Source organism: Oncorhynchus kisutch, linkage group LG23 (genome assembly GCF_002021735.2).
Source record: "Oncorhynchus kisutch isolate 150728-3 linkage group LG23, Okis_V2, whole genome shotgun sequence".
Classification (NCBI taxonomy): Eukaryota; Metazoa; Chordata; class Actinopteri; order Salmoniformes; family Salmonidae; genus Oncorhynchus; species Oncorhynchus kisutch.
Genome location: NC_034196.2, coordinates 40,656,354 through 40,683,889, shown reverse-complemented (window position 1 = coordinate 40,683,889; position 27,536 = coordinate 40,656,354). Strand labels below are relative to the sequence as shown.

The following is a 27,536-nucleotide window of genomic DNA, read 5'->3' as shown; positions in this document are numbered from 1 at the left end:
CAATTCACACATGCGTATAATACACACTTGTACATGTGTGAAATAGGACAAATAATAAGCACCCACCTAACTATGATTATATTAATATTATAATAACCTTGGTGTTACCCTCAAAAACATACCACAAAACAATTAGAGATGAAAGCGCATTGCTCCCGCCAAAACAACCCATACTATATATGCAACATTAGTATGACAACTTCCTCAGTAAATAGACATGAAAGAGATCCATTCTATATCGGCTATGAAAATAAAATCTGGTTCTACTCCAACAATCCCACTTACAGAGGCTGTGTGATGACTCAGCTGGTGTGAGCAGCTGAGTCAGGCTGCTAGTTAACATAACCAAAAAGCCACAGGCATATACTTGGACCTTACAGTACCTTGTTAGGGTCCTCGTAAAGCATGATTACAATCTGTGTCATGTAGTTCAGTTCGCTGACCACCTTGAGGTACTCCATGGCCCTCTTCCATTGGTCATCTTTGGTCTCCTGGGATATGAGCAACAGTTAAATATGGGATTCAGACATATTTAAGCAATATATTAACCACATTTTTCTGGGTAAAAAAAACGTGACATATCATATTAATACACATGTGCACTACACAATGTTTGGTGGATTCTAATGTGAAACATGGCCCTTTAAACTGGTTCAATAGATACAATACAGAAATGTAAACGTACGGAAGTTCAGGACCAATGTTAGAGAGGACTCACGTCACAGAAAGCTCCGTAGCGGAGGATGGAGAGCAGGGAGTGTACGTGGCTCTCACTGGTGAAGTACAGCCTGGTCCTGACATGACGCTCCGGGGACATGACTCCACGGGAATACCTGGACAACACACATGAGACAACTGCAATTGTATTTCATAGGGAGACCGATATGGATACTACTCTGAGGATGGTGACTCCACATGTTTTTTTTTTACATTTATTTAACCTTTATTTAACTTGGCAAGTCAGTTAAGAACAAATTCTTGTTTACAATGACGGCCTACACCGGCCAAACCAGGACGACACTGGGCCAATTGTGCGCCGCCCTATGTTACTACCAATCACGTCTGATTGTGATACAGCCTGGATTCGAACCAGGGTGTCTGTAGTGACGCCTCTAGCACTCTGTGCCACTCTGGAGCCCACTGAGATGCAGTGCCTTAGAGCGCTGCACCACTCTGGAGCCCAGAGTTCGAGAAATGTCTTACACAGGGTGCAGTTTGTTGACGGTGTCGTCGTCCTGTGTCCTCTGCAGGTCGGAGCGGATCTTGCGAATGAGGGGGGTGCAGTAGCCCTTGGCTATGTCCAGCTTCTCAGGTTGAGAGATACCATACTCCTGACGGGACAGGGGTGTAAAAAATATGTTTATTTCAACAAGAGCATAACAGTGGCCACTAAAACAAATGTCCCTTTAACCAAACACCTATTACTAGTCTATCTGGTAACACTACAAGATATAAAGCAAACATTATTAGTCACATTCTCCGAATACAACAGTGTAGACCTTACCGTGAAATGTTTACTTACAAGCCCTTAACCAACAGTGTAGACCTTACCGTGAAATGTTTACTTACAAGCCCTTAACCAACAGTGTAGACCTTACCGTGAAATGTTTACTTACAAGCCCTTAACCAACAGTGTAGACCTTACCGTGAAATGTTTACTTACAAGCCCTTAACCAACAGGTGTAGAACCTTACCGTGAAATGTTTACTTACAAGCCCTTAACCAACAGGTGTAGACCTTACCGTGAAATGTTTACTTACAAGCCCTTAACCAACAGGTGTAGACCTTACCGTGAAATGTTTACTTACAAGCCCTTAACCAACAGGTGTAGAACCTTACCGTGAAATGTTTACTTACAAGCCCTTAACCAACAGTGTAGACCTTACCGTGAAATGTTTACTTACAAGCCCTTAACCAACAGGTGTAGACCTTACCGTGAAATGTTTACTTACAAGCCCTTAACCAACAGGTGTAGACCTTACCGTGAAATGTTTACTTACAAGCCCTTAACCAACAGGTGTAGACCTTACCGTGAAATGTTTACTTACAAGCCCTTAACCAACAGGTGTAGACCTTACCGTGAAATGTTTACTTACAAGCCCTTAACCAACAGGTGTAGACCTTACCGTGAAATGTTTACTTACAAGCCCTTAACCAACAGGTGTAGACCTTACCGTGAAATGTTTACTTACAAGCCCTTAACCAACAGGTGTAGACCTTACCGTGAAATGTTTACTTACAAGCCCTTAACCAACAGTGTAGACCTTACCGTGAAATGTTTACTTACAAGCCCTTAACCAACAGTGTAGAACCTTACCGTGAAATGTTTACTTACAAGCCCTTAACCAACAGTGTAGAACCTTACCGTGAAATGTTTACTTACAAGCCCTTAACCAACAGTGTAGACCTTACCGTGAAATGTTTACTTACAAGCCCTTAACCAACAGTGTAGACCTTACCGTGAAATGTTTACTTACAAGCCCTTAACCAACAGGTGTAGACCTTACCGTGAAATGTTTACTTACAAGCCCTTAACCAACAGGTGTAGACCTTACCGTGAAATGTTTACTTACAAGCCCTTAACCAACAGGTGTAGACCTTACCGTGAAATGTTTACTTACAAGCCCTTAACCAACAGGTGTAGACCTTACCGTGAAATGTTTACTTACAAGCCCTTAACCAACAGTGTAGACCTTACCGTGAAATGTTTACTTACAAGCCCTTAACCAACAGTGTAGACCTTACCGTGAAATGTTTACTTACAAGCCCTTAACCAACAGGTGTAGAACCTTACCGTGAAATGTTTACCAAATAGACTATAGCAGAATGTAATAGGGGCTGCCACTATTAAATGCTTCAATCACTCCAAACTTCACCACGATGTATGGAGAGTATACTGGTGCTGTACGTCTGCTGTGCATCACTGTAGTGTCTTGGTGAAAGGCGCTAGCTACATAAATGCCAATCATAAAATCTTTGATCCAAACCTGGAACATACCTGTGGAATGACGATGTCGGCCAGGGCCTTGGACAGGCGGTAGATCTCCATAGTGTTAGACAGGTTGAGGGAGCTGTTGTGCTGCACGTCGTACTTGATGCAGTCGTAGATGTCTGGGATCTTGCTGATGTTGTAGCGGCCGTTCTTCATCCGGAAGTCCTTCTCCAGCTTGGCCCAGCGCCGCAGCATCAGATCCAGAGTCTCGCTATGGTACAATTGGATGTCTAGAAAGTACATTTTTTTCAAATGAACATTACACTATAGGTGCAGGACAACAAGTTATATGAACAATTTGAAATGTATGACATTTGAAATTCTACAGTTTAAATTTTTTTTTTTTTTAAACCTTTATTTAACTAGGCAAGTCAGTTAAGAACAAATTCTTATTTTCAATGACGGCCTAGGAACAGTGGGTTAACTGCCTGTTCAGGGGCAGAATGACAGATTTGTACCTTGTCAGCTCGGGGATTTGAACTGGCAACCTTCCGGTTACTAGCCCAACGCTCTAACCACTAGGCTACCCTGCCACCCCAGGCATGTACACAAATACTGCGACTACCACATTTAGATGACAGTTTGACCAAAACATCATTCAAATGTAGTTTAAAAAAAAATAATTACATGGTTTAATATTGTGTCTTTCATTCATATCCCAATAACTTTTAGATATTGTGGTAAAATATGGCATGTCAAATAATGAATAAGAACTGAGTCAAAACTACTTTATTAAGTAACTGTGAGAATCAGTGTAATCTACTTTCATCTGGTACATACATTTCTTTTTTTGTTGTAATTCTTACCCCCCCTTTCCCCCCCCCCCAATTTCATGATTACCATCTTGTGTCATCGCTGCAACTCCCCAACGGGTTCAGGAGAGGCCAAGGTCGAGTCACGCGTCCTCTGAAACATGACCCGCCAATCCCTGCTTCTTAACTAGGAAGCTAGTTGGACCAATGTGTCGGAGGAAACGCCGTTCAAATGACAACAGGAGTCAGCCTGCAGGTGCCCGGCCCGCCACAAGGTGTTGCTAGAGTGCAATGAATCAAGTAAAGCCCCCTCGAACCAAACCTTCCTCTAACCTACACGATGCTGGGCCCCTTGTACGCCGCCCTACAGGACTCCCGGCCATGGCCGGTTGTGACACAGCATGGGATCGAACCCCATGTTGTAGTGACGCCCCAACACCGCGATGCAGTGCCTTAGACCGGTCTGTCACTCGGGAGGCCTGGTACATACATTTCACTGAGTATATGTTACATTAACATTCATGAGTCATCATCACCAAACCCTGTATTGCTGATATATTTGCCAATGAGAGGCGTTGAAACCTCCGGTCAGCCATCTTTGCACTCCCCAGGAGGAACAGGCCTCCATAGGGATGAATGAAATTCTACAGTATTTTAATTAACTGACAAAAACAAATGTAGACATTATTAAATGCATTTCTTTAACTTTTAACTTTTTTTTAAAACAATGATGGGGGAGTACCAAGATTGAGGCGCGGTAGCTTCAAAACAGTAATTTAATGTACATATTTGGGATGGCAGGTAGCCTAGTGGTTAGAGTGTTGGGACTAGTAACCAAAAGGTTGCTGGATCGAATCCTAAGATCTGTCGTTCTGCCCCTGAACAAGGCAGTTCATCCACAGTTCCCCCAGTAGGCGTTACTGTAAATAAGAATTTGTTCTTAACTGACTTGCCTAGTTAAAAGCTTCTTCGGGATTAGTGTCCATTCCACGGGATGGTTGAGCTAACGTAGGCTAATGTGATTAGCATGATGTTGTGAATAAACAAGATAATTTCCTAGGACAAATATCATCTGATATTGGCAGAAAGATTAACAAGAATTTAAGCTAACTGTACTGTCCAATTTACAGTAGCTATTACAGTGAAAGAATACCATGCTATTGTTTGAGGAGAATGCACAATTTTGAACATAAAAAGTTATTAATAAACAAATTAGGCATATTTGTGCAGTCTTGATACAACATTTTGAACAGAAATGCGATTGGATCAGTCTAAAACTTTGCACATACACCGATGCCATCTAGTGGCCAGAATGTATATTGCACCTGGGCTGGAATAATGCATTATGGCCTTTCTCTTGTATTTCAAAGATGGTACAAAAAAAATAGAAAAATGTCTTTGTATTATCGTTTATCAGATCTATTGTGTTATATTCTCCTACATTCCTTTCACTTTTCCACAAACTTCAAAGTGTTTCCTCCTCAAATGGTACCAAGAATGTGCATATCCTTGCTTCAGGGCCTGAGCTACAGGCAGTTAGATTTGGGTGTCATTTCAGGCAAAAATTGAAAAAAAAGGGGTAGATCCTTAAGAGGTTTTATATAAAGGTTCAATTTCAAATAAAAAATATATACATATCGTTAGTCAACACATTGTTGTCTTTTAATTTCATCAAGGTCGCGTGACATATACAGTACCAGTTAAAAGTTTGGACACACCTACTCTTTCCAGGGTTTTCCTTTATAAAACGGTGTGATGGTTTGGGGGTGCTTTGCTAGTGACATGGTCTGTGATTTATTTAGAATTCAAGGCACACGTAACCAGCATGGCTACCACAGCATTCTTCAGCGATACGCCATCTCATCTGGTTTGCGCTTAGAGGGACTATCATTTGTTTTTCAACAGGACAATGACCCAACACACCTCCATGCTGGTTGAGAGAATGCCAAGTGTGCAAAGCTGTCATCAAGGCAAAAGGTAGCTACTTTGAAGAATCTCAAATATAAAATATATTTTGATTTGTTTAACACTTTTTTGGTTACTACATAGGGAGGGAATGTTATGGTTCATTCATACTCATTAAGTGGGATGTGTCATAGAATCCAAACCAGAATCAAGGTCTCCGTTTCCTCATCCCCTCACTAACAAGCCCATTGCTCCAAATCAGAGCTCTAACTTTCAATTCAAGCCATTTACTTAGTGACTCACGATAATGACAGGGACCTATGATCCAACTTAATTATGGATTTTAAAATGGGGTTTCAGAGAAAATTTTGGGGAGCATCCCAAATGGCAATTTATTCCCGACAGTGCCTTTACGGGTCCTGGTCAAAGCGAGTGCACTAAAGAAGGGAATAAGGTACCATTTGGAACCATCCCCGGAGTTCATTAGTTTCAATGGGGATCTTCGCTGGAGATATGAGCAGAGTGTTTACCAGCTGACTTGGGGTCCTCCATCCTCTGTCTGATCTGCAGAGTGAGGCTCTGAATGAGAGCGTACACCTTGTCACACGTCTTCACTGGGTTCTTGATCATCTGCATGGACTTGATCAAGGAGGAGCTGGTGGTGGGTGCCAGCTGGGAACAGAAAGACAAAATACTATGAGCACTAGGATGGGGGGAAATATTAGGGATGGTGCAGACAAAAATCACTACGGCCCACAGTCAGACTGTACATCTCTGAGTCATGTCAGCTTATGTATCCTGCTTGGACTATTTCATTAGAACAAGAAAAAATGGGTCATTGGACATTTTCAAAAAATATATTTTAGCAAGAATCTATTTACAACAGTAGTACTTATAATGATCAAACGCCAATGTTTATTTTGTCACCGAGTGGCTTCCTCCACAGCCCGTATGAGCCACAACAGTCACAGACAAAATGGATCGGACAGGACAGAACTTAAGACTGCATCACTTAGTCTCAACCTTCTCGTAATCTTCGGGAGTGAAGTCCCTATCTCTCTGCAGGATCTCGTGGAGACGGGCCTTGACGCGCTGCTGGCAGCTGCTGAGAGAGTCGCTGTCGCTGTCCAGCAGCCCGTTCATGTTGGCACTCTTCACCATCTGCACCAGGATTGGTGTCAGCTCACCCTCCAGCGCCAGCAGTCCCTGAATGGATGCCACCAGATATATTTAAATTTTAGTCATTCAGCAGATGCTCTTATCCAGAGCGACTTACAGAAGCAATTAGGGTTAAGTGCCTTGCTCAAGGGCACATCGACAGATTATTCACCTAGTCGGCTCTGGTATTCGAAAAAGCAACCTTTTGGTTACTGGCCCAATACTCTTAACCACTAGGCTACGTATTATAACTAGAATGACTGACTAACGAGACAACATTCTTAAAAGTACATTTCACTCCAAAAAGAAAGTGTGTCAGATGTTTCTATTTTGACAAAACTAGACACATTGAGATATATCCACATTTCAGATCATCTGTTGAGTAGATCGAGATATGCCTCAATACAAAATTAAATGGAAAAAAGATAAGCGCCATTCAATTTCCAGATTTTATTGTGGGTTAGTATTTTCTATTCATTTGGGAAGAGGCAAATAGGCATGGGACATGGATTTATCTTAACATTAAAAAAAAATGTTGGGGTCTAAAAACATCGGACAAATGTCTCTTTAAAAATCTGTACTGTCAGACAGACCTTAGCGAAGGCAGCGGCTGTCATCTGAACGCGTCCCTCGTCGGAGGCGTAGATCTTCAGGTCGTGTCTGTAGGTGCTGTGGAGGCGCAGCAGGCCACACCCTGGGAATCCTGCGTAGTCACCTGGAAAATACGAAATCAGCTTTTAACACATCAGTGTGAGTCGGTGAGGACGTCCACTAACTTAACATTACAACCTAAATACGGAACATGAGATGGGTATTGAAGTGGAGTGTACTTATCTAGGTAGACAAATAAATGTAAGTCAGGATTGGGGTCATTTGGGGTATCAGGAAAAAAGCTTTGTTATTGTTTCAACTGCTGATTGCCGCTTTAAAGCCTGAGTGGATAGAGGTTGTTACCTCGTCTATAAAGAGGGAGTGGAGGATAGAGGTTGTTACCTCGTCTATAGAGAGGGAGTGGAGGATAGAGGTTGTTACCTCGTCTATAGAGAGGGAGTGGAGGATAGAGGTTGTTACCTCGTCTATAGAGAGGGAGTGGAGGATAGAGGTTGTTACCTCGTCTATAGAGAGGGAGTGGAGGATAGAGGTTGTTACCTCGTCTATAGAGAGGGAGTGGAGGATAGAGGTTGTTACCTCGTCTATAGAGAGGGAGTGGAAGATAGAGGTTGTTACCTCGTCTATAAAGAGGGAGTGGAGGATAGAGGTTGTTACCTCGTCTATAGAGAGGGAGTGGAGGATAGAGGTTGTTACCTCGTCTATAGAGAGGGAGTGGAGGATAGAGGTTGTTACCTCGTCTATAAAGAGGGAGTGGAGGAGAGAGGTTGTTACCTCGTCTATAAAGAGGGAGTGGAGGAGAGAGGTTGTTACCTCGTCTATAAAGAGGGAGTGGAGGATAGAGGTTGTTACCTCGTCTATAAAGAGGGAGTGGAGGATAGAGGTTGTTACCTCGTCTATAAAGAGGGAGTGGATAGAGGTTGTTACCTCGTCTATAAAGAGGGAGTGGAGGATAGAGGTTGTTACCTTGTCTATAAAGAGGGAGTGGAGGATAGAGGTTGTTACCTCGTCTATAAAGAGGGAGTGGAGGATAGAGGTTGTTACCTCGTCTATAAAGAGGGAGTGGAGGATAGAGGTTGTTACCTTGTCCTCCAGGGTACATGCAGCGGAAGGCCCTCCCCAGCTCCTCAGCCTGTACCCTGCCTGCCGGGGTCAGCTCCCCACCCCACTTCAACACCAGCAGCAGAGAAGGGTCATCCCTACGCACGTCTATAGGGCACAGCAAGCACAGACAACACAGAGAATCACACATATAATGAGTCAGTAAGTCACAGAGAACCACACAGACACACAAACAATCAGTTCACAGACTAGAGAAAATGTTATATAAAGTCTAGATGACAGAACAAATCCTACCTTCCTCCTCACTGGATGTTTTGGGGCACCCATGTGGAAGGTACGTCATCTGAACCTTGCGATTGATGCCAGAAAAATGGCCATACCTAAAGCAAAACACATTTTGTTTTAAGAGCAGATTGTTAAATCAAATATTCAATCGTTAGAAAGACATCTGGGAATGTGCAATAACATATACATTTCAAGGACTGTTTTCAGTTGTTCAAGTTTTGCTTTGGATTCTTCAATTTCGGAATCGTTGTTCTGTCCGATTTCGACAAGGAGTTGTCTTGCGATATCTAACACTTCCTGGATTTGGAAATAAACAAATGAGATGCAGGTAAGTTGTACTGTACAACACGTGATGAAGCTACAACATACAAAGGATACAAATAGGTTTTATTTACCTGTAATTGCTTTGGCTTTTTCAACTTTAGTTTTTTGTTTTTGTACCCGCCACATTTTTCAAATAGATCAAAAAACCTAAAAAAATATAAAATAAAGAGGCGATACATTACAGTGGTGAAAACATTCACCAATACGGAATCACCATGTTAACAGTACTGTAGTGTGACAGTAGCCCTGTACATTGACTGTGTGGAAACAGCTGTCATGTACCTCTGGTGCCGAACCTCCATTTTCATTTTCTGTTTGGGAGTTCTGTCGCCATGACGAATCACAGCGATAACACACCGTAGCTCCATCCTGAGTTAAGAGGAGCAACAGTTAAAAATATCAACTCCTATTCATTGCTGGCTAAATCCTATTGAGATGTACGCTTATCTTTTTTGCTTGATTTAAATGTATACGATTACGTCAATGGAGGATATGCAGGAACATTTGAGTTATGCACACGGAAGTCAAGTTGGGGCCTAAAAGTGCACCAATTTACAGCTACATTTGCTATGGCTAAAACAGCTTTATTCACTACGAACGAGTCATCAAAATGTGTGTAAATACGTACATGGTTCCAGAGGTGGTGGGGACAATGGGGATATCTTCAGCCTCCAGAGGAATGGACCACGGGATGGAAAACTGGGGAGCCAGCTCTCTCATGATGATATTTCTACAGGAGAGGACAGATGATGTTCAGGGACAAAGAAACTTTGGTAACTACTTGAAGATCATTCTTATTACATGATGTATTGGGTTGTATTAGCGCTACATTGCCTAATTAAAAAATATTTATTTATCTTAAAACAAGCTGTGTCTGACCATTATTAATCTGTGTAATAGTGATGTGCATCTTTCCATTTCTAGACGATTCAATACGTACATAGATCCAGATGAATGGGCTCCGATACGATACAGGTTGATACGTTTTAGTTTTAAATGATTCAGGGGGGGGGGGGGGTTCGGTTTGTTTAGAGAACGAATCGATGCACTAACATTTGTTGCATAAACACATTCATATTCCATTCTAAATTAAATTCTGCAAAATGGAATGTTTGAAAGTTTTTAAATTGCTTATCTGACTTATCTGAAATGATCAACTTTAACCTATATATATATATCAAAAGATAACACTGATTGTTTCAGGTAAAACTACCAAAACTATTGCCGATGGTGAACCTGAAGAATCTAAATGAAATCTACTGTAAGCCAGTTCAGCAGGAATAGCCAGATGAGTGGTCTCTGGTAATGTATTTCTATTATGGTAAAACACCATTTTCAAAAGCACATAGATAATAACCTATAGCAAATTACATAGGTTGTCAGTCAACTAATAAAGCCTAATATCCCACAAACCATTTTAGCATTTGAAAGCTGAAGGTGCTGTGCAGAAGTTCAAGATCAGAACAGGCCGTTGGGTCAGAATGAAGCTGGGCACAGTGCAGCAGTTTGACTAGGCTACTGATATTACCTCAATCTGGTCAGCACGAAGCTGTGCACAGTGTAGCAGTTTGACTAGGCTACTGATATTACCCTAGTCTGGTCAGCACGAAGCTGTGCACAGTGTAGCAGTTTGACTAGGCTACTGATATTACCCTAGTCTGGTCAGCACGAAGCAGTGCACAGTGCAGCAGTTTGACTAGGCTACTGATATTACCTGGGGTTGTTCAGCACAAAATGACTTGTAGATCAATAACTGTCAACACAGTTACATGCTTAGTTTGACACTGATGTGTATCAGTTGTTACAAAAGATTAGGTTATTTCGGTAGAAAGAAAGTAATATAAGCAAAAAATATTTATAATTAAACCGGCGATTCGTAACGTTTGATTTTCTGACCGATGCATACTACATTTGGATCGGTTTGGGGTCCGCGGAAACATTTGAAATCGGGAACCGATGGGAATCGTTACATCCTGCTGTATAATAAAGCAGAAGAGTGTGTGATATACAGTGAACAGTATCTCTCCTTACATAGTTTCATAATACTCTAACTCCATCCTGTCTATAAAGCAATAGAAGCATTCATCTGCTGCACATCTATCACTCCAGTGTTTAATTGCTGTTTTGTAATTATTTCGCCACTATGGCCTATTCATTGCCTTACCTCCCTTATCCTACCTCATTTACACACACTGTATATAGACTTTCTATTGTATTATTGACCATGTTTGTTTGTCCCACGTGTAACTCTGTGTTGTTGTTTGTGTCGCACTGCTTTGCTTTATCTTGGCCAGGTCGCAATTGTAAATGAGAACTTGTTCTACCTGGTTAAATAAAGGTGTTCTCAACTTGCCTACCTGGTTAAATAAAGGTGTTCTCAACTAGCCTACCTGGTTAAATAAAGGTGTTCTCAACTTGCCTACCTGGTTAAATAAAGGTGAAATAAAATAAAAATATATAAAAACAATGAAGCTCCATGACACTGGTGATCTAAGATGCTCCATAAACTATTGAATGGATCTCACAGTCAACGGTTCGGTCCAGGTAGCCTTGTGGTTAGAGTATTGGGCCAGTAACCGAAAGGTTGCTAGATCGAATTCACGAGCTGACAAGATAAAAATCTGTTGTTCTGCTCCTGAACAAGGCAGTTAACCCACTGTTCTTAGGCTGTCATTGTAAATAAGAATTTGTTCTTATCTCACTTGCCTTGTTAAACAAATATTTTTAAATACATTTTAAAAACCTTGAGTATTTTTACAAGGCAACATTAGACATCATATGAAGCGTCTTCCATCTAAAGTACCACATAACCTATTTTATTCATTTAGAAATACCCAACTAATTATTTACCACATTTCAAAATGATAATTTGAAAACTGTAAAATGATCAATTTTAGCAACAATAATTAGTCATTTCTTTTCTCCAAAATGTGGATTCTGACCCCAGTATTTTTGCACAGTCGTCATAGTATTTCATGGAGTTCTTCACGAAGCTGAAGCCGTTGACGTCACACACGTACGACTGGCCATTGGCACGTAGCAAGTCAAAACCACAGACCGTTTGCTGTCAAGAGAAAGGAGAAGTGAAAATGAGAATCCGAGATCTGACATTTAAACCTCACTATCTAAAGTTGCAATCAGGCCTTTATGGTTCACTGGTAAGGCAGAGACGGGAATTGAAACCTATCGTCATTGAAAGCAGTTTACTGTACACAGTATCAAAGAATATTAAAATACATTATTTGATTAAATCAGATGGAATGCACATTATTGGGCCATAATTGAAAACAGACAATGTCTTGATATACTTTGATATTTCTGATAATGTGTTACAATTTGAGCACTACGTTCTATTTAGTCTCTAGGGAACTTGGATACTTATGGCACGTCTACTCTGTGTTTCCTAGCATTTAGGCCACTTGTCTCTCTTTAGACAACCCCCATCACCTTTGCTTGGTCCATTCCACAGGGCTGTCCACCTTAATCAAGTCAGACTAGGGATAACGAGTCAAGTCCCTGGCTTGGTCCTAAACGATACCTTGTTCCTTACACAGTACACCACTTTGGACCAGAGGGTCAGGGCTCCGGTACAAAGTAGTGCACTATGTAGGGAATAGGGTGACATTTGGGACATAGCAACAGTCTTGGCCAAGCTTAAGGTCATGGTTGCTAGCGTGTTGTCCCTGATTACTGGTTGCTAGTGTGTTGTCCCTGGTTACCGGTTGCTAGCGTGTTGTCCCTGGTTACCTTGAAGGCCAGACAGACCTTCCAGGCGATGAGCTTCTCGCGGGCGTTGAGGATGACAGGGTAGCGCACCTCCTTGCCTTCACTGTCCCGCTCCACCTTGCCGTCCAGGGCCGGGGACTTCCTGGCCTCCGCGTGGGCGTAGTCCGGTCCCACTGTGTACACCTAAGGACCAAGCCCACCCCACATACACCCACAAAATGATGGTTACCTATCCAGCATTTATGAATTTTTATTTTTTAAATGTATTTATCTATTCTACTTCCATTGTTCTCTGAGAGTAGGGGCCCTGGTCAAAAGTAGTGCACTGAATAGGGTGCAATTCGGGACACAGACTTGACTGTGGTGCTCAAAGCAAAGACCATGGACATACACACTGAAATACTGAATCTAGTGGCCTCACTGTCCTCTCCTTTTATCAGCTGTGTAACTAAAAGCTGGTGCCTGTTCCTGCAAAGTAAATATAATGAGCATTTTTAGCTGCCCTATTTCAGCTGGTCCCAGATAGTAAATATAGCTTGTCCCAAGTGGTACCCTATGGGCCCTATGCCATTTGGAACGTAGACATAATATGTGGTTTTAGCTAGATCCCTTTTCAGCTGAGCCCATGAGATAAGCAGAATGATATATATACTGCTGGGTTGGACTTCTCCTATTTCGGCGGACTCCGCAGTCTAGATTTGCACAGTCACTCTCCTCTCATCATTTTTGAAACCGAGACAGTCTTCCGCGAGGCGTAACACATAAATCCTATTATGTTGTTCTTCAAGGCAAATATTGACTCTAAATTCACCCCTGCAGACCCCAAACTGTTAACCTACTTTTTAGACAGTAGAATGGAAAACACTGAAGTAAACACGTTTAACACTTGTTTAACACAAACGGCTGTTGGCTAATGGGATTTACCTTTACATCAGTTCCATCCGTTGGCATGAACTCTTCATAAATGTAGGATCCAGTTTTTCGCACATTGCTCTCGGGCGAATAAACACTACTTCTGCTTCCAATCTAGAGGGAAGATCAGGTGTAGAGAAATTACATGGACAGCCATGAATGCAGTACCGTGGCTTGTACAGGCTCTAGCTAGCCTTTGCAGGGGGTTAGAGGCTCTAGCTAGCCTTTGCAGGGGGTTAGAGGCTCTAGCTAGCCTTTGCAGGGGGTTAGAGGCTCTAGCTAGCCTTTGCAGGGGGTTAGAGGCTCTAGCTAGCCTTTGCAGGGGGTTAGAGGCTCTAGCTAGCCTTTGCAGGGGGTTAGAGGCTCTAGCTAGCCTTTGCAGGGGGTTAGAGGCTCTAGCTAGCCTTTGTAGGGGGTTAGAGGCTCTAGCTAGCCTTTGCAGGGGGATAGAGGCTCTAGCTAGCCTTGCAGGGTGTTAGTGGCTTGTACAGGTTCTAGCAAGCTCTAGTTAGTATGAAATGGTATTAGGAGCTTGTTAACACTCCAGAGATGTTGCTAGAGCACTGAGTTATGGCCTTAGTTAGGAATGTTCACAGCTGACTGTGTGTATGTGTATTACATGACCAAAAGTATGTGGACACCTGCTCATCGAAGATCTCATTACAAAATCATGGGCATCAATATGGAGTTGGTCCCTCCTTTGATGCTATAACAGCCTCCACTCTTACGGGAAGGCTTTCCACTAGATGTTGGAACATTGCTGTGGGGACTTGCTTCCATTCAGCCACAAGAGCATTAGTGAGGTAGGGCACTGATGTTGGCCGATTAGGCCTGGCTCGTAGTCAGCGTTCCAATTCATCCCAAAGGTGTTTGATGGGGTTGACGTCAATGCAGTCAAGTTCTTCCACACTGATCTTAACAAACCATTTATGTATGGACCTCACTTTGTGCATGGGGGTATTGTCATGCTGAAACTGGAAGGGCCTTCCCCAAACAGTTGCCACAAAGCTGGAAGCACAGAATCATCTACAATGTCATTATATGCTGTAGCATTAAGATTTCCCTTTACTGGAAGTAAGGGGCTTAGCCCGAAAAACAGCCCCAGACCATTATTACTCCAACACCAAACTTTACAGTTGGCTCTATGCATTGGGGCAGGTAGCGTTCTCATTGCATCCGCCAAACGCAGATTCGTCCGTCAGACTGCCAGATGGTGAAGCATGATTCACCACTCCAGAGAACAAATTTTCACTGCACAGTCCAATAGCATTTAGCTTTTCACAATTCCGCTTGGCATAGCGCATGGTGATCTTAGGCGTGTGTGTGGCTGCTTAGCCTTGGAAACCCATTTCATGAAGCTCCCGACGAACAGTTATTGTGCTGAAGTTGCTTCCAGAGGCAGTTTGGAACTCGGTAACGACTGATGCAACAGAGGACAGACGATTAAAAAAATAATAATATTCAGCACTCGGTCCCATTCTGTAAGCTTGTGTGGCCTATCACTTCGCATCTGAGCCATTGTTGCTCCTAGACGTTTCCACTTCACAATAAGAGCACTTACAGCTGACTGGGGGAGCAATTTGACAAACTGACTTGTTGGAAAGGTGGTATCCTATGACTGTGCCACATTGAACGTCACTGATCTCTTCAGTAAGGCCATTTTACTGACTGTGGTGGTTTTCTATGGAGATTGCATGGCTGTGTCTTCAATTTTATACACCTGTCAGCAACGGGTGTGGCTGAAATAGCCGAATGTGTCCATATACTTATAGTGTGTGTGTGATATATATATATATACTGCTCAAAAAACAAAGGGAACACCTAAACAACACAATGTAACTCCAAGTCAATCACACTTCTGTGAACTCAAACTGTCCAACTGGGAAGCAACACTGATTGACAATACATTTCACATGCTGTTGTGCAAATGGAATAGACAACAGGTGGAAATTATAGGCAATTAGCAAGACACCCCCAATAAAGGAGTGGTTCTGCAGGTGGTGACCACAGACCACTTCTCAGTTCCTATGCTTCCTGGCTGATGTTTTGGTCACTTTTAAATGCTGGCGGTGCTTTCACTCTAGTGGTAGCATGAGACGGAGTCTACAACCCACACAAGTGGCTCAGGTAGTGCAGCTCATCCAGGATGGCACATCAATGCGAGATGTGGCAAGAAGGTTTGCTGTGTCTGTCAGCGTAGTGTCCAGAGCATGGAGGCGCTACGAGGTGACAGGCCAGTACATCAGGAGACGTGGAGGAGGCCGTAGGAGGGCAACAACCCAGCAGCAGGACCGCTACCTCCGCCTTTGTGCAAGGAGGAGCAGGAGGAGCACTGCCAGAGCCCTACAAAATTACCTCCAGCAGGCCACAAATGTGCATGTGTCTGCTCAAACGGTCAGAAACAGACTCCATGTGGGTGGTATGAGGGCCCAACGTCCACAGGTGGGGGTTGTGCTTACAGCCCAACACCGTGCAGGACGTTTGGCATTTGCCAGAGAACACCAAGATTGGCAAATTCACCACTGGCGCCCTGTGCTCTTCACAGATGAAAGCAGATTCACACTGAGCACATGTGACAGTCTGGAGACGCCGTGGAGAACGTTCTGCTGCCTGCAACATCCTCCAGCATGATCGGTTTGGCGGTGGGTCAGTCATGGTGAGGGGTGGCATTTCTTTGGGGGGGCCGCACAGCCCTCCATGTGCTCGCCAGAGGTAGCCTGACTGCCATTAGGTACCGAGATGAGATCCTCAGACCCCTTGTGAGACCATATGCTGGTGCGGTTGACCCTGGGTTCCTCCTAATGCAAGACAATGCTAGACCTCATGTGGCTCGAGGAAGGCATTGATGCTATGGACTGGCCCGCCCGTTCCCCAGACCTGAATCCAATTGAGCACATCTGGGACATCATGTCTCGCTCCATCCACCAACACCACATTGCACCACAGACTGTCCAGGAGTTGGCGGATGCTTTAGTCCAGGTCTGGGAGGAGATCCCTCAGGAGACCATCCGCCACCTCATCAGGAGCATGCCCAGGCGTTGTAGGGAGGTCATACAGGCACGTGGAGGCCACACACACTACTGAGCCTCATTTTGACTTGTTTTAAGGACATTACATCAAAGTTGGATCAGCCTGTAGTGTGGTTTTCCACTTTAATTTTGAGTGTCACTCCAAATCCAGACATGCACGGGTTGATAAATTTGATTTCCATTGATAATTTGTGTGTGATTTTGTTGTCAGCACATTCAACTATGTAAAGAAAAAAGTATTTAATAAGAATATTTCATTCATTCAGATCTATGACATTACATCAAAGTTGGATCAGCCTGGAATGTGGTTTTCCACTTTAATTTTGAGTGTCACTCCAAATCCAGACATCCATGGGTTGATAAATATTTTAGTGTTCCCTTTATTTTCTTGAGCAGTGTATATATCTGGCCTATTGGTGTATGGATGGATGTCATGACCTTGTATGCATCCTAACCTTGCGGAAGAGCCTCTGGCTGCCCCCTCCGGCCGACGTGGGGTAATAGATGTAGACATTGTGGTCCTCGGCACTCACAGGCTTCTCCACAAAGGGCTTCTGGAACACTTCACCATTCACCTCCACGTGGTCCTCCCCCTCCACCAGGTTACACTCTGGATAGACATGGCACATACAACTGGTTATCTATGGGATTAGCAGGCCTTGATCTTCATTCAGACCCCTTAGCAGCAACTCTTTACTGTACAACAGTGGTCACTAACCCTGGTCAAAGAGATATACCCTGTGCAGCCATTTAATAGTCCAGCACCAAACCAACCAATTCTGTAGCCTGGTCCCAGATCTGTTTGTGCTGGTGTTTCTACAGTGTCTGCGTCACAGAAGAGTTGTTACCATAGCCTCTTTTACTGCTGCTCTTTAATTATTTGTTACTTTTATTTCTTCTTCTTCTTTTTTGTTGTTAGGTATTTTTATTTTTTAACTGCATTGTTGGTTTAGGGCGCTTGTCATGCAAAAGAGATAGAAAATGGACAAAAACAGATATGTCCTTGGATATCCTGACAGTTCAAAGGCCTCTTGTAGTGAGGCAGAATGAGAATTTCATACATTGATGCTTTTCTCCTTTTATAATCTGGCTTTATCCAACAGAAAGGGAAAGTGTTTCCTTTATGGATTTTAGTTTAGCAGCGGAGGCAAAGTAAGAGTGTGTATTTGGGGGAGGGGGGCACCCCTGTGATATTTTTTGTGTAGAACTGAGAAGGTAAAAATGACATTCTGCTTTAAATTGAATGAAAATTCAATTATGTTGTCAACCATCTGAAATATAATGCTCCCTTTAAAAGCATTATAACCTGTTGCCCAACTGATGCAGCATAGCGGCTTTAAATAAATTGGCTAAAGCATAGGGTTGCCCATCTGCACATACAGTGCCTTGCGAAAGTATTCGGCCCCCTTGAACTTTGCGACCTTTTGCCACATTTCAGGCTTCAAACATAAAGATATAAAACTGTATTTTTTTTTGTGAAGAATCAACAACAAGTGGGACACAATCATGAAGTGGAACGACATTTATTGGATATTTCAAACTTTTTTAACAAATCAAAAACTGAAAAATTGGGCGTGCAAAATTATTCAGCCCCTTTACTTTCAGTGCAGCAAACTCTCTCCAGAAGTTCAGTGAGGATCTCTGAATGATCCAATGTTGACCTAAATGACTAATGATGATAAATACAATCCACCTGTGTGTAATCAAGTCTCCGTATAAATGCACCTGCACTGTGATAGTCTCAGAGGTCCGTTAAAAGCGCAGAGAGCATCATGAAGAACAAGGAACACACCAGGCAGGTCCGAGATACTGTTGTGAAGAAGTTTAAAGCCGGATTTGGATACAAAAAGATTTAAACATCCCAAGGAGCACTGTGCAAGCGATAATATTGAAATGGAAGGAGTATCAGACCACTGCAAATCTACCAAGACCTGGCCGTCCCTCTAAACTTTCAGCTCATACAAGGAGAAGACTGATCAGAGATGCAGCCAAGAGGCCCATGATCACTCTGGATGAACTGCAGAGATCTACAGCTGAGGTGGGAGACTCTGTCCATAGGACAACAATCAGCCGTATATTGCACAAATCTGGCCTTTATGGAAGAGTGGCAAGAAGAAAGCCATTTCTTAAAGATATCCATAAAAAGTGTAGTTTAAAGTTTGCCACAAGCCACCTGGGAGACACACCAAACATGTGGAAGAAGGTGCTCTGGTCAGATGAAACCAAAATTGAACTTTTTGGCAACAATGCAAAATGTTATGTTTGGCGTAAAAGCAACACAGCTCATCACCCTGAACACCCCATCCCATTGTCAAACATGGTGGTGGCAGCATCATGGTTTGGGCCTGCTTTTCTTCAGCAGGGACAGGGAAGATGGTTAAAATTGATGGGAAGATGGATGGAGCCAAATACAGGACCATTCTAGAAGAAAACCTGATGGAGTCTGCAAAAGACCTGAGACTGGGACGGAGATTTGTCTTCCAACAAGACAATGATCCAAAACACAATGCAAAATCTACAATGGAATGGTTCAAAAATAAACATATCCAGGTGTTAGAATGGCCAAGTCAAAGTCCAGACCTGAATCCAATCGAGAATCTATGGAAAGAACTGAAAACTGCTGTTCACAAATGCTCTCCATCCAACCTCACTGAGCTCGAGCTGTTTTGCAAGGAGGAATGGGAAAAAAATTCAGTCTCTCGATGTGCAAAACTGATAGAGACATACCCCAAGCGACTTACAGCTGTAATCGCAGCAAAAGGTGGCGCTACAAAGTATTAACTTAAGGGGGCTGAATAATTTTGCACGCCCAATTTTTCAGTTTTTGATTTGTTAAAAAAGTTTGAAATATCCAATAAATGTCGTTCCACTTCATAATTGTGTCCCACTTGTTGTTGATTCTTCACAAAAAAATACAGTTTTATATCTTTATGTTTGAAGCCTGAAATGTGGCAAAAGATCGCAAAGTTCAAGGGGGCCGAATACTTTCGCAAGGCACTGTACCTCACTGAAAACCGCCCCAAAACAGCACAGTCACTAAACTGCTAAATTAAAATGGGGCGAGATGGTTTCTCACCTATTAACCTAATATCTAATAAAAGCCTCCATGGCAGTGACTATGTGTGAATGAAGTACCTGTGACCCCCACTGGCTAGGACACAACCCGACTTTGGGAGGGAAGGTTTCTTTGTTTGCACAGAGGCTAATCTGCTAGATTCCACAGCAGCCATCTTTACTGCTGCGTGCCTGAAAAGGCCTGTTTCAACAGGAAAAACTAAGTGGACGTGGCAGACGTGCAATCTGATATTTAATTTAGGAATCGGTTGAGGATATGGTTCGTTTCAGGCTAATAGGCCTATTAACAGGATGCTGGTCTGAAAAGTCCCTTTACGTGTTCTGACACACTGGGCGGGGTGATTTAGTTCAGTTGACGAAAGCCCATTGGCCGTTCTAAATAGGCCTTCTCAACATCCTCTGGTAAATACATGGAACTCTACAGAATTTCAATAAATATGAACGTAGAGATGAAACAACATGGAATTGTAGTAGAGTTTCCATTTCATAAAAAGGAGAAGAAACACCATAGTGTATCCCATCTATCACAATGGAAGCCTAGAGTGAGAAAGGTCAAAGCAGACAGCTGTCATGTCAACAGATGGCCTCCTTAAATTGGCCACCCATACTAGAGAACCAGTAGAGAAAAACAGGGAAAGAGAGGAGAGCGAGAAAGACAGAGACAGAGGAGACAGAAGGACTAGTCTACAGTACATCATCCTGGAAAAGGGAGAGCAAGAGCGAGTGCGAGAGAGCGAGAGCAAGCAGGAGAGAGGGAACGTGGCAGAGAGAGATCCAAACACCAGTGTGAGTGGGTGTATAATCACTAAGCAGTGCAGAGCTGAGACAGGACAGACAGGAAGCAGGTCTCCCAGGCCTAGTGGTGCTCCAGTTTTACTCCTCAGAGCAGGGGGTGGATGGGAACGAGACAGCTGCTAACACACACACGGTTCACTGCAGCTACATTACACAGCTGAGCCTATAGGCCTATCTGAACGTTTTCATTTTAATGAACACAACCCATGTGTACCAGGACTGGATTAGACCTGGTGCCCATTCAAACATTGTGTGGTAGCCATTCAAACAACAATGAGGCATCCAACCTAGACAATGAGGCATCCTGAATGATCAATGGTCTGATTATAAATTCACCTCAGAGAAGTGTTGATGACGTACACTTGGGAAAGGCTAGCAGATAATATGTTAAGAGACGCGATTAGGTCTCTTTGCCAAAAGATAAAGCCCTACCATCAAGGGAATGAGCAAAATTTAAGCCGTAGCTGAATGGCCTTTATTTGCCAACAGCAACAGATGTGGTGTGAACAGGTCTATCCAGCCGTAGCTCATATTCCTATTGGATTTGAACATGATGGTGGGGGTTCATTTCAGATGCCAAATGGCTGCATTGTCCTTTTTGACAGGATTGTTTCCACTAAAACAGTATTGTTTCCCCATCTGTTTCACAGTCATGGCTAGTTGCCATTTTAAGACTGAAATGTAAAACAGTTTAATCCCTGTAGCCTTTCTACATGCCAGTAATCTTCTGTTTGCAGCGATCTAAAGGACGAGAGAGGAATTTAAAGCAGTCCTGATTGATTCCATTCCAGATACGACAGATTTGAAAATTTAAAAAATTTGTTTTGTATATTGAGCTGACATATTGGACTAGACAATTAACATCACTGGCCAGGTTTTCATGCAAATATTCACAATTCTGCATAAAGACAATATGCACATTTCCCCACCAGCGGTGTTTCTACCAAACGGACCCGTTGAGGATAGAAATTAGTGCGTGATGAAAGTAGTGCACAGAAAATGTACCTTTTCGCTTAAATTGTCACGTCCCGAATAAAAATCTAAAGTCAATGTGTTTTCATCATATTTTCAACTCGACTGATAGTTTTTTTGTGACAAAACTGTTGCGTTGAATAGCAAAGGTGCCTCCTCTGGTCTTGGCACTCTGGCCAACAGCTTGCCGATATAGTGCAGTAGGATGTGTGGGTAGGCTAGTCTACATGAGATTATTATGGATGAGTGGTTATTTTATCAATATTGGCGCATAAAAAGGCATTTCCACCACCATTTCTCACACAATTCAATTTATAGACACAAAAAGATCCCATCATGCTGAACATGGTTGGATTGATCACAGCTGTCCATAATTTCCTTTCCACATGGTTGAACTTTACTTGCATAACAACTGTGGGTGGAAATGTGGTTTCGTGAGTAAATCTTTGGACACAATTTCTGTTTGGATTATCATAAGAGGAACAGGAGTGTTTACAGTCTAACGTGAGGTTCTGGGCAGAAATCAAATGGAGAATAACACAAATGGTCTAAACACTGATCTGACAGTGATTCATAATGTTATTTCCCTATACTGAAACACTTTTTTTGTCACCATCATTAAGGTATACAGAGGCGCATTTGAGAACGTGCCCCATATTCTACGAATAAACTTAAAGGGACATTACACTTCAAAGCTTGTCTGATGTTTGCAAACCTCAAACCTGTTCTTCTGTTGAGGTAAGTCCACATCCCAGGCCATCCCTTTTGTAGATCCAGCTATGTCACAATACCGATGAATGGAAAAGAGAAGCACCATTTGATTTAAAGATTGGCTGTGCTCATCTTTTCCATTCATCTTGGAGTTTGAGGCATAGCTGGATCGATATACATGATAGGGTACTCATCTTGACATTAGATTACTTTTGAAGTCTGAAAGCACATTTTAGATTTTTCCCTAGCATCCAAAATTTTAATTCAACCAATCAACTCATCATCAAGCCTCTGATTATTGGAATCCGGTGTGTTAGTGCTAGTGGAAAAACTAAGAAAAATGTGCACAACTTTGGGTTGCCTGGACCAGGATTGAGAAACATTGCTTTTTTTCAATGACGGCCTAGGAACAGTGGGTTAACTGTCCAGGGGCAGAACGACAGATTTGTACCTTGTCAGCTCGGGGATTTGAACTTGCAACCTTCCGGTTACTAGTCCAACGCTCTAACCACTAGGCTACCCTAGAACCTTTAAGGTACTGGGTACTAACCCTCTGGTCTCGCAGGGTCTCTGTTGAGAACGGCGTAACGTGGGAGCAGGATGCCCTGGTTCTTCAGGATCCGGTACACCTCCCTCCTGAAGGAAGAGAAATGCTAGATCAGTTTACTGAGCATCAACAACACAGGGATCAAACCACTCTTTTCATTAGCTGTGTGGAGTCAATTAGCCTGCAGCAAGGCTTCACCTTTAAACAGTTGTGTGCGGTTTCAAGTCTTTCTGAATGTGACCACTTTCTTAAAGGGATACTTCAGGATTTTAGCCCTTTATCCTCTTCCCCGGAGTTACATTAACTCATGGATTCCAATATTCTGTCTCTGCACGTGGTTTTATGGAAGTTGCTAACCAGTGCCAGAGCAATTGCTAGCTAGCGTTAGCGCAATGATGAAGTCTATGGGTATCTGACTTCCAGTTATTGTGCTAACGCTAGTTACCATTGGCCCGCAAAACTTATTTCATACTGGACACAGAGACGAAAATAGTATCCACGAGTTCATTTACTTTTTGGAAGTATCCCTTTTCACCCTGCTTCTTGATTGAACTGGCCTTTCATTAGCCTGTACAATGACTTAGCATTTAACACTGTATCAAGTGGTGTGTGTCAAGTTTTGTTTCATCATATTGTAAATATAGGATAGGCCCAATGTACAGCAAAGGGGTGCGTCCAAATCAGCACAGTATTACCTATATAGTGCACTACTTTTTAAAATGTATTATTATTATTTTTATTTCTTTTTACCCCTTTTTCTCCCCAATTTCGTGGTGTCCAATTGTTGTAGTAGCTACTATCTTGTCTCATCGCTACAACTCCCGTACGGGCTCGGGAGAGACGAAGGTTGAAAGTCATGCGTCCTCCGATACACAACCCAACCAAGCCGCACTGCCAGCCGCACCAATGTGTCGGAGGGAACACCGTGCACCTGGCAACCTTGGTTAGCGCGCACTGCGCCTGGCCCGCCACAGGAGTCGCTGGTGCGCGATGACACAAGGACATCCCTACCGACCAAGCCCTTCCTAACCCGGACGAAGCTAGGTCAATTGTGCGTCGTCCCACGGACCTCCCGGTCGCAGCCGGTTACAACGGAGCCTGGGCGCGAACCCAGAGTCTCTGATGGCACAGCTGGCGCTGCAGTACAACGCCCTTAACCACTGCGCCACCCGGGAGGCCAGTGCACTACTTTTTTACCATCGACACTCAGAAATGGGAGTCAACATCAGGAGTTTACGTGCAAGTCGTTGAGGAATCAACTAATTTAGAGTCGATTCACCATCACAACGCCATCGTCGTTAACAGTTGGATCAATCAGAGAAAGGCAAGGGACAGAAGTGAATTCCTGTATGGCAATATTTTGAGAAGTTAAATGAGAAGGAAATGCTAACTTTGCCAGGTGGAATTGAGGCTCAGTAATGCTAGTACAGGTCATGCAGCTGCACTGCTGCCAGCAACAGATGGTTTCAGAACATTAAGCATTGCACCTATACTAGCATTACTGTTACATTAACTGTTGCTGGCAGCCGTGCAGCTGCATTGTGAATTCACATGGAATTTTATAATTTTTGTTGTATCGTTTTAACGGAAAACTGATAAATTGCTGTTTAAAACGTTAAGAAAATGTTTCCATTTGACACATCCCTAGTGCATTAGTAGCCTAATGTTTTGATGAAAGAAAACATTTCAAACAATAGCCTAAATTGACACCTTGCTTTTGTTAAATTTTTCTTTTTTAAATCACAGCTTGTAGCTGGGTATGCGCGAATATGCATCTACTGGTATAGTGTGTCCGTCTTTGAATGCCTCAATGTTTTTCTTTCTCAAACTCTTCAGGGACTATTGTGATGAGTCCAAAGAGAACATTTCGAGTGAATCTGACTTAGTCCATGAGAAGGTTTTTTTTTAATGATTATTTTAAGCATTTTAGACAAAAAAGTTAATTGTTAATAATTTCCTGAGTTTTTACAATATCAATGGCAAACTTAATATGGTTCATCATGTTAATGTCTTTGATGACTCTACTAGGGCTGCGGTGGTCATTGAACTTTGTCAGCCGGTTATTGCCATGCAAAAGACTGCCGGTCTCACGCTAATTGACCGTTAATTAACATTAACACTTATAAGTCCCATGCCCTTATTTTATATTAGGAATAATATTATTAAACTTACTTGAATAAAATGGAAAGGATATTTTTCCCATTCCAGAGCAAGTGCGCAACCATATGAAGTGTTGATGTTGAGTGTAAAAGTGATCATTTGAAACAGGTCCTATATGCTAGATTTAGATTCTGGGATTCTCAGCCTCTAACCCTATTACAGGGGCTGAGTCACTGGCTTACTGGTGCTCTTCCATGCCTTCCCTAGGAGGGGTGCGTCACTTGAGTGGGTTGAGTCACTGACGTGGTCTTCCTGTCTGGGTTGGCACCCCCCCTTGGGTTGTGCCGCGGCGATCTTCTTTGTGGGCTATACTCGGCCTTGTCTCAGGATGGTAAATTGGTGGTTGAAGATATCCCTCTAGTGGTGTGGGGGCTGTGCTTTGGCAAAGTGGGTGGGGTTATATCCTGCCAGTTTGGCCCGGTCTGGGGGTGTCCTCGGATGGGGCCACAGTGTCTCCTGACCCCTCCTGTCTCAGCCTCCAGTATTTATGCTGCAGTAGTTTGTGTGTCGGGGGGCAAGGGTCAGTCCGTTATATCTGGAGTATTTCTCCCGTCTCATCCGGTGTCCTGTGTGAATTTAAGTATGCTCTCTCTAATTCTCTCTCTCGGAGGACCTGAGCCCTAGGACCATGCCTCAGGACTACCTGGCATGATGACTCCTTGCTGTCCCCAGTCCACCTGGCAGTGCTGCTGCTCCAGTTTCAACTGTTCTGCCTGCGGCTATGGAACCCTGACCTGTTCACTGTGATTACTATTATTTGGCCATGCTGGTAATTTATGAACACTTGAACATCTTGACCATGTTCTGTTATAATCTCCACCCGGCACAGCCAGAAGAGGACTGGCCACCCCTCATAGCCTGGTTCCTCTCTAGGTTTCTTCGTAGGTTCTGGCCTTTCTAGGGAGTTTTTCCTAGCCACCGTGCTTCTACACCTGCATTGCTTGCTGTTTGGGGTTTTAGGCTGGGTTTCTGTAGAGCACTTTGAGATATCAGCTGATGTACGAAGAGGCTATATAAATACATTTGATTTAGAGTTATTTGGTAACTTTAGTTGTGAATGATACAAACCTTAAAATGTCTTACAAATAAAAATATATATGGTCTGTATGATGCGACTATTTGCTACTGATGATTTGAGAAAAATAATGGGGAAAAGAACTTGAGTTCTATTCCTTGCCTCAGGCTGCACAAACTGTTCTCTCATCAAGTGATCATATTTTCACCCATCAGACTATTCTCAATTGAATCTCGTCTTTAATAATATGTCAAATTAGTTTTGACTTAGAGTGGACCATTAGCAAATGGGCAGGAACAGGGGATAAAGACATGTCATCACACTCACTAGAATAGCAGATGGAGGCTACTTTCCAGCAGGTTCTTTTTTCTCACTCATGCCGGTAGGGTGACCGCATATAAAAACACCCAAATGGGGGACAACAGGATGGTTTTGTGGGCCAGCGTAGCCTACATACATGCATGCATGCATTCATTTAGACCGGAAAATGCATGTAGATCTTCTTGCAACTGTTTTGTAAGAAAATTAGAGCAGATGGTGTTTACTATATAAATCTAATCAAATTTTCAAATCAAAATGTATTTGTCACATGCGCCGAATACAACAGGTGTATAACAGGCCTTACAGTGAAATACTTACATATAACCTTCCTGTATTTTGTTTCAATCAAAGTCCATTCTACCTAGTAACCTGCATTCACACGCTGTTTCAATCAAAGCCCATTCTACCTAGTAACCTGCATTCACACGTTGTTTCAATCAAAGCCCATTCTACCTAGTAACCTGCATTCACACGCTGTTTCAATCAAAAGCTAATTCTGTCTAGTAACTGACATTCGCGTGCGGAAATGAGGTGGTGTGTTTGGTGTATCAGCAACAATAAGGCTCAAGGGGATGTGGTATATGGCCAATATACCATGGCTAAGGGCAGCTCTTATGTAAGACGCAACGCGTAGTCAAATATACCACGGCTTTAGGCCAATCAGCATTCAGGGCTCGAACCACCCAGTTTATAATACGCTATTATATATACACGTTTCTGTTATGAATCATTATCTTCCAAGACATTCATTCAATATCTCAAACTGTCTGGGACAGTTGTGGGATGCAATAGTTCCCAAATTAATACAACCCCCCAAATTTTTTTTGTGCAATGTGGCTGACACAACAGATCAGAACGTTTAGCTTAAAATGTTAGAACCTATTAGGCTATTTCTTCACATTATAAGCACAGCAATACGCACGTGGTAGTAGGCTATAAGTGCTAATGTTCCATTAGCAGAAAACATTATGAAAAGTGACTGCAAATGCAATTATGCATGTAATGCTTTTATTATAAAAAGGTGCATTTATATGGTGAAAATTGTCTTTCCCGAACTTGAAACTCACGCACTGCTTATATATGCCAGTTAGGCTCTACACGCCTTGTAAAGCGGATTAATGTGCTTAATTTTTTTTGGGCCACTTCAGTTACAAACCTTATTAAAACATATAGGCCTATGGGCTAG

At 42.8% G+C, this 27,536-nt stretch overlaps 1 protein-coding gene across 22 annotated transcripts in view; it reads right to left on the bottom strand.

Annotated features, from left to right (window-relative positions):
* ppip5k2 (diphosphoinositol pentakisphosphate kinase 2) overlaps nucleotides 1-27,536 on the bottom strand; it is a 69,344-nt gene that overhangs the window by 31,173 nt on the left and 10,635 nt on the right. For all 22 annotated transcript variants that reach the window (XM_031802869.1, XM_031802868.1, XM_031802872.1 and 19 more), the window contains 18 exons: nucleotides 22,858-22,943; nucleotides 17,210-17,364; nucleotides 13,738-13,839; nucleotides 12,835-12,996; nucleotides 12,030-12,151; nucleotides 9,716-9,817; nucleotides 9,370-9,456; nucleotides 9,159-9,234; nucleotides 8,951-9,060; nucleotides 8,773-8,858; nucleotides 8,500-8,625; nucleotides 7,401-7,522; nucleotides 6,673-6,855; nucleotides 6,180-6,321; nucleotides 2,999-3,222; nucleotides 1,204-1,331; nucleotides 719-833; nucleotides 384-491 (listed from right to left, as the gene is read on the bottom strand). In XM_031802869.1, coding sequence (XP_031658729.1) covers nucleotides 384-491; nucleotides 719-833; nucleotides 1,204-1,331; nucleotides 2,999-3,222; nucleotides 6,180-6,321; nucleotides 6,673-6,855; nucleotides 7,401-7,522; nucleotides 8,500-8,625; nucleotides 8,773-8,858; nucleotides 8,951-9,060; nucleotides 9,159-9,234; nucleotides 9,370-9,456; nucleotides 9,716-9,817; nucleotides 12,030-12,151; nucleotides 12,835-12,996; nucleotides 13,738-13,839; nucleotides 17,210-17,364; nucleotides 22,858-22,943 — 2,236 coding nt within the window. The remainder of the gene's footprint in view (nucleotides 1-383; nucleotides 492-718; nucleotides 834-1,203; nucleotides 1,332-2,998; nucleotides 3,223-6,179; nucleotides 6,322-6,672; nucleotides 6,856-7,400; nucleotides 7,523-8,499; nucleotides 8,626-8,772; nucleotides 8,859-8,950; nucleotides 9,061-9,158; nucleotides 9,235-9,369; nucleotides 9,457-9,715; nucleotides 9,818-12,029; nucleotides 12,152-12,834; nucleotides 12,997-13,737; nucleotides 13,840-17,209; nucleotides 17,365-22,857; nucleotides 22,944-27,536) is intronic.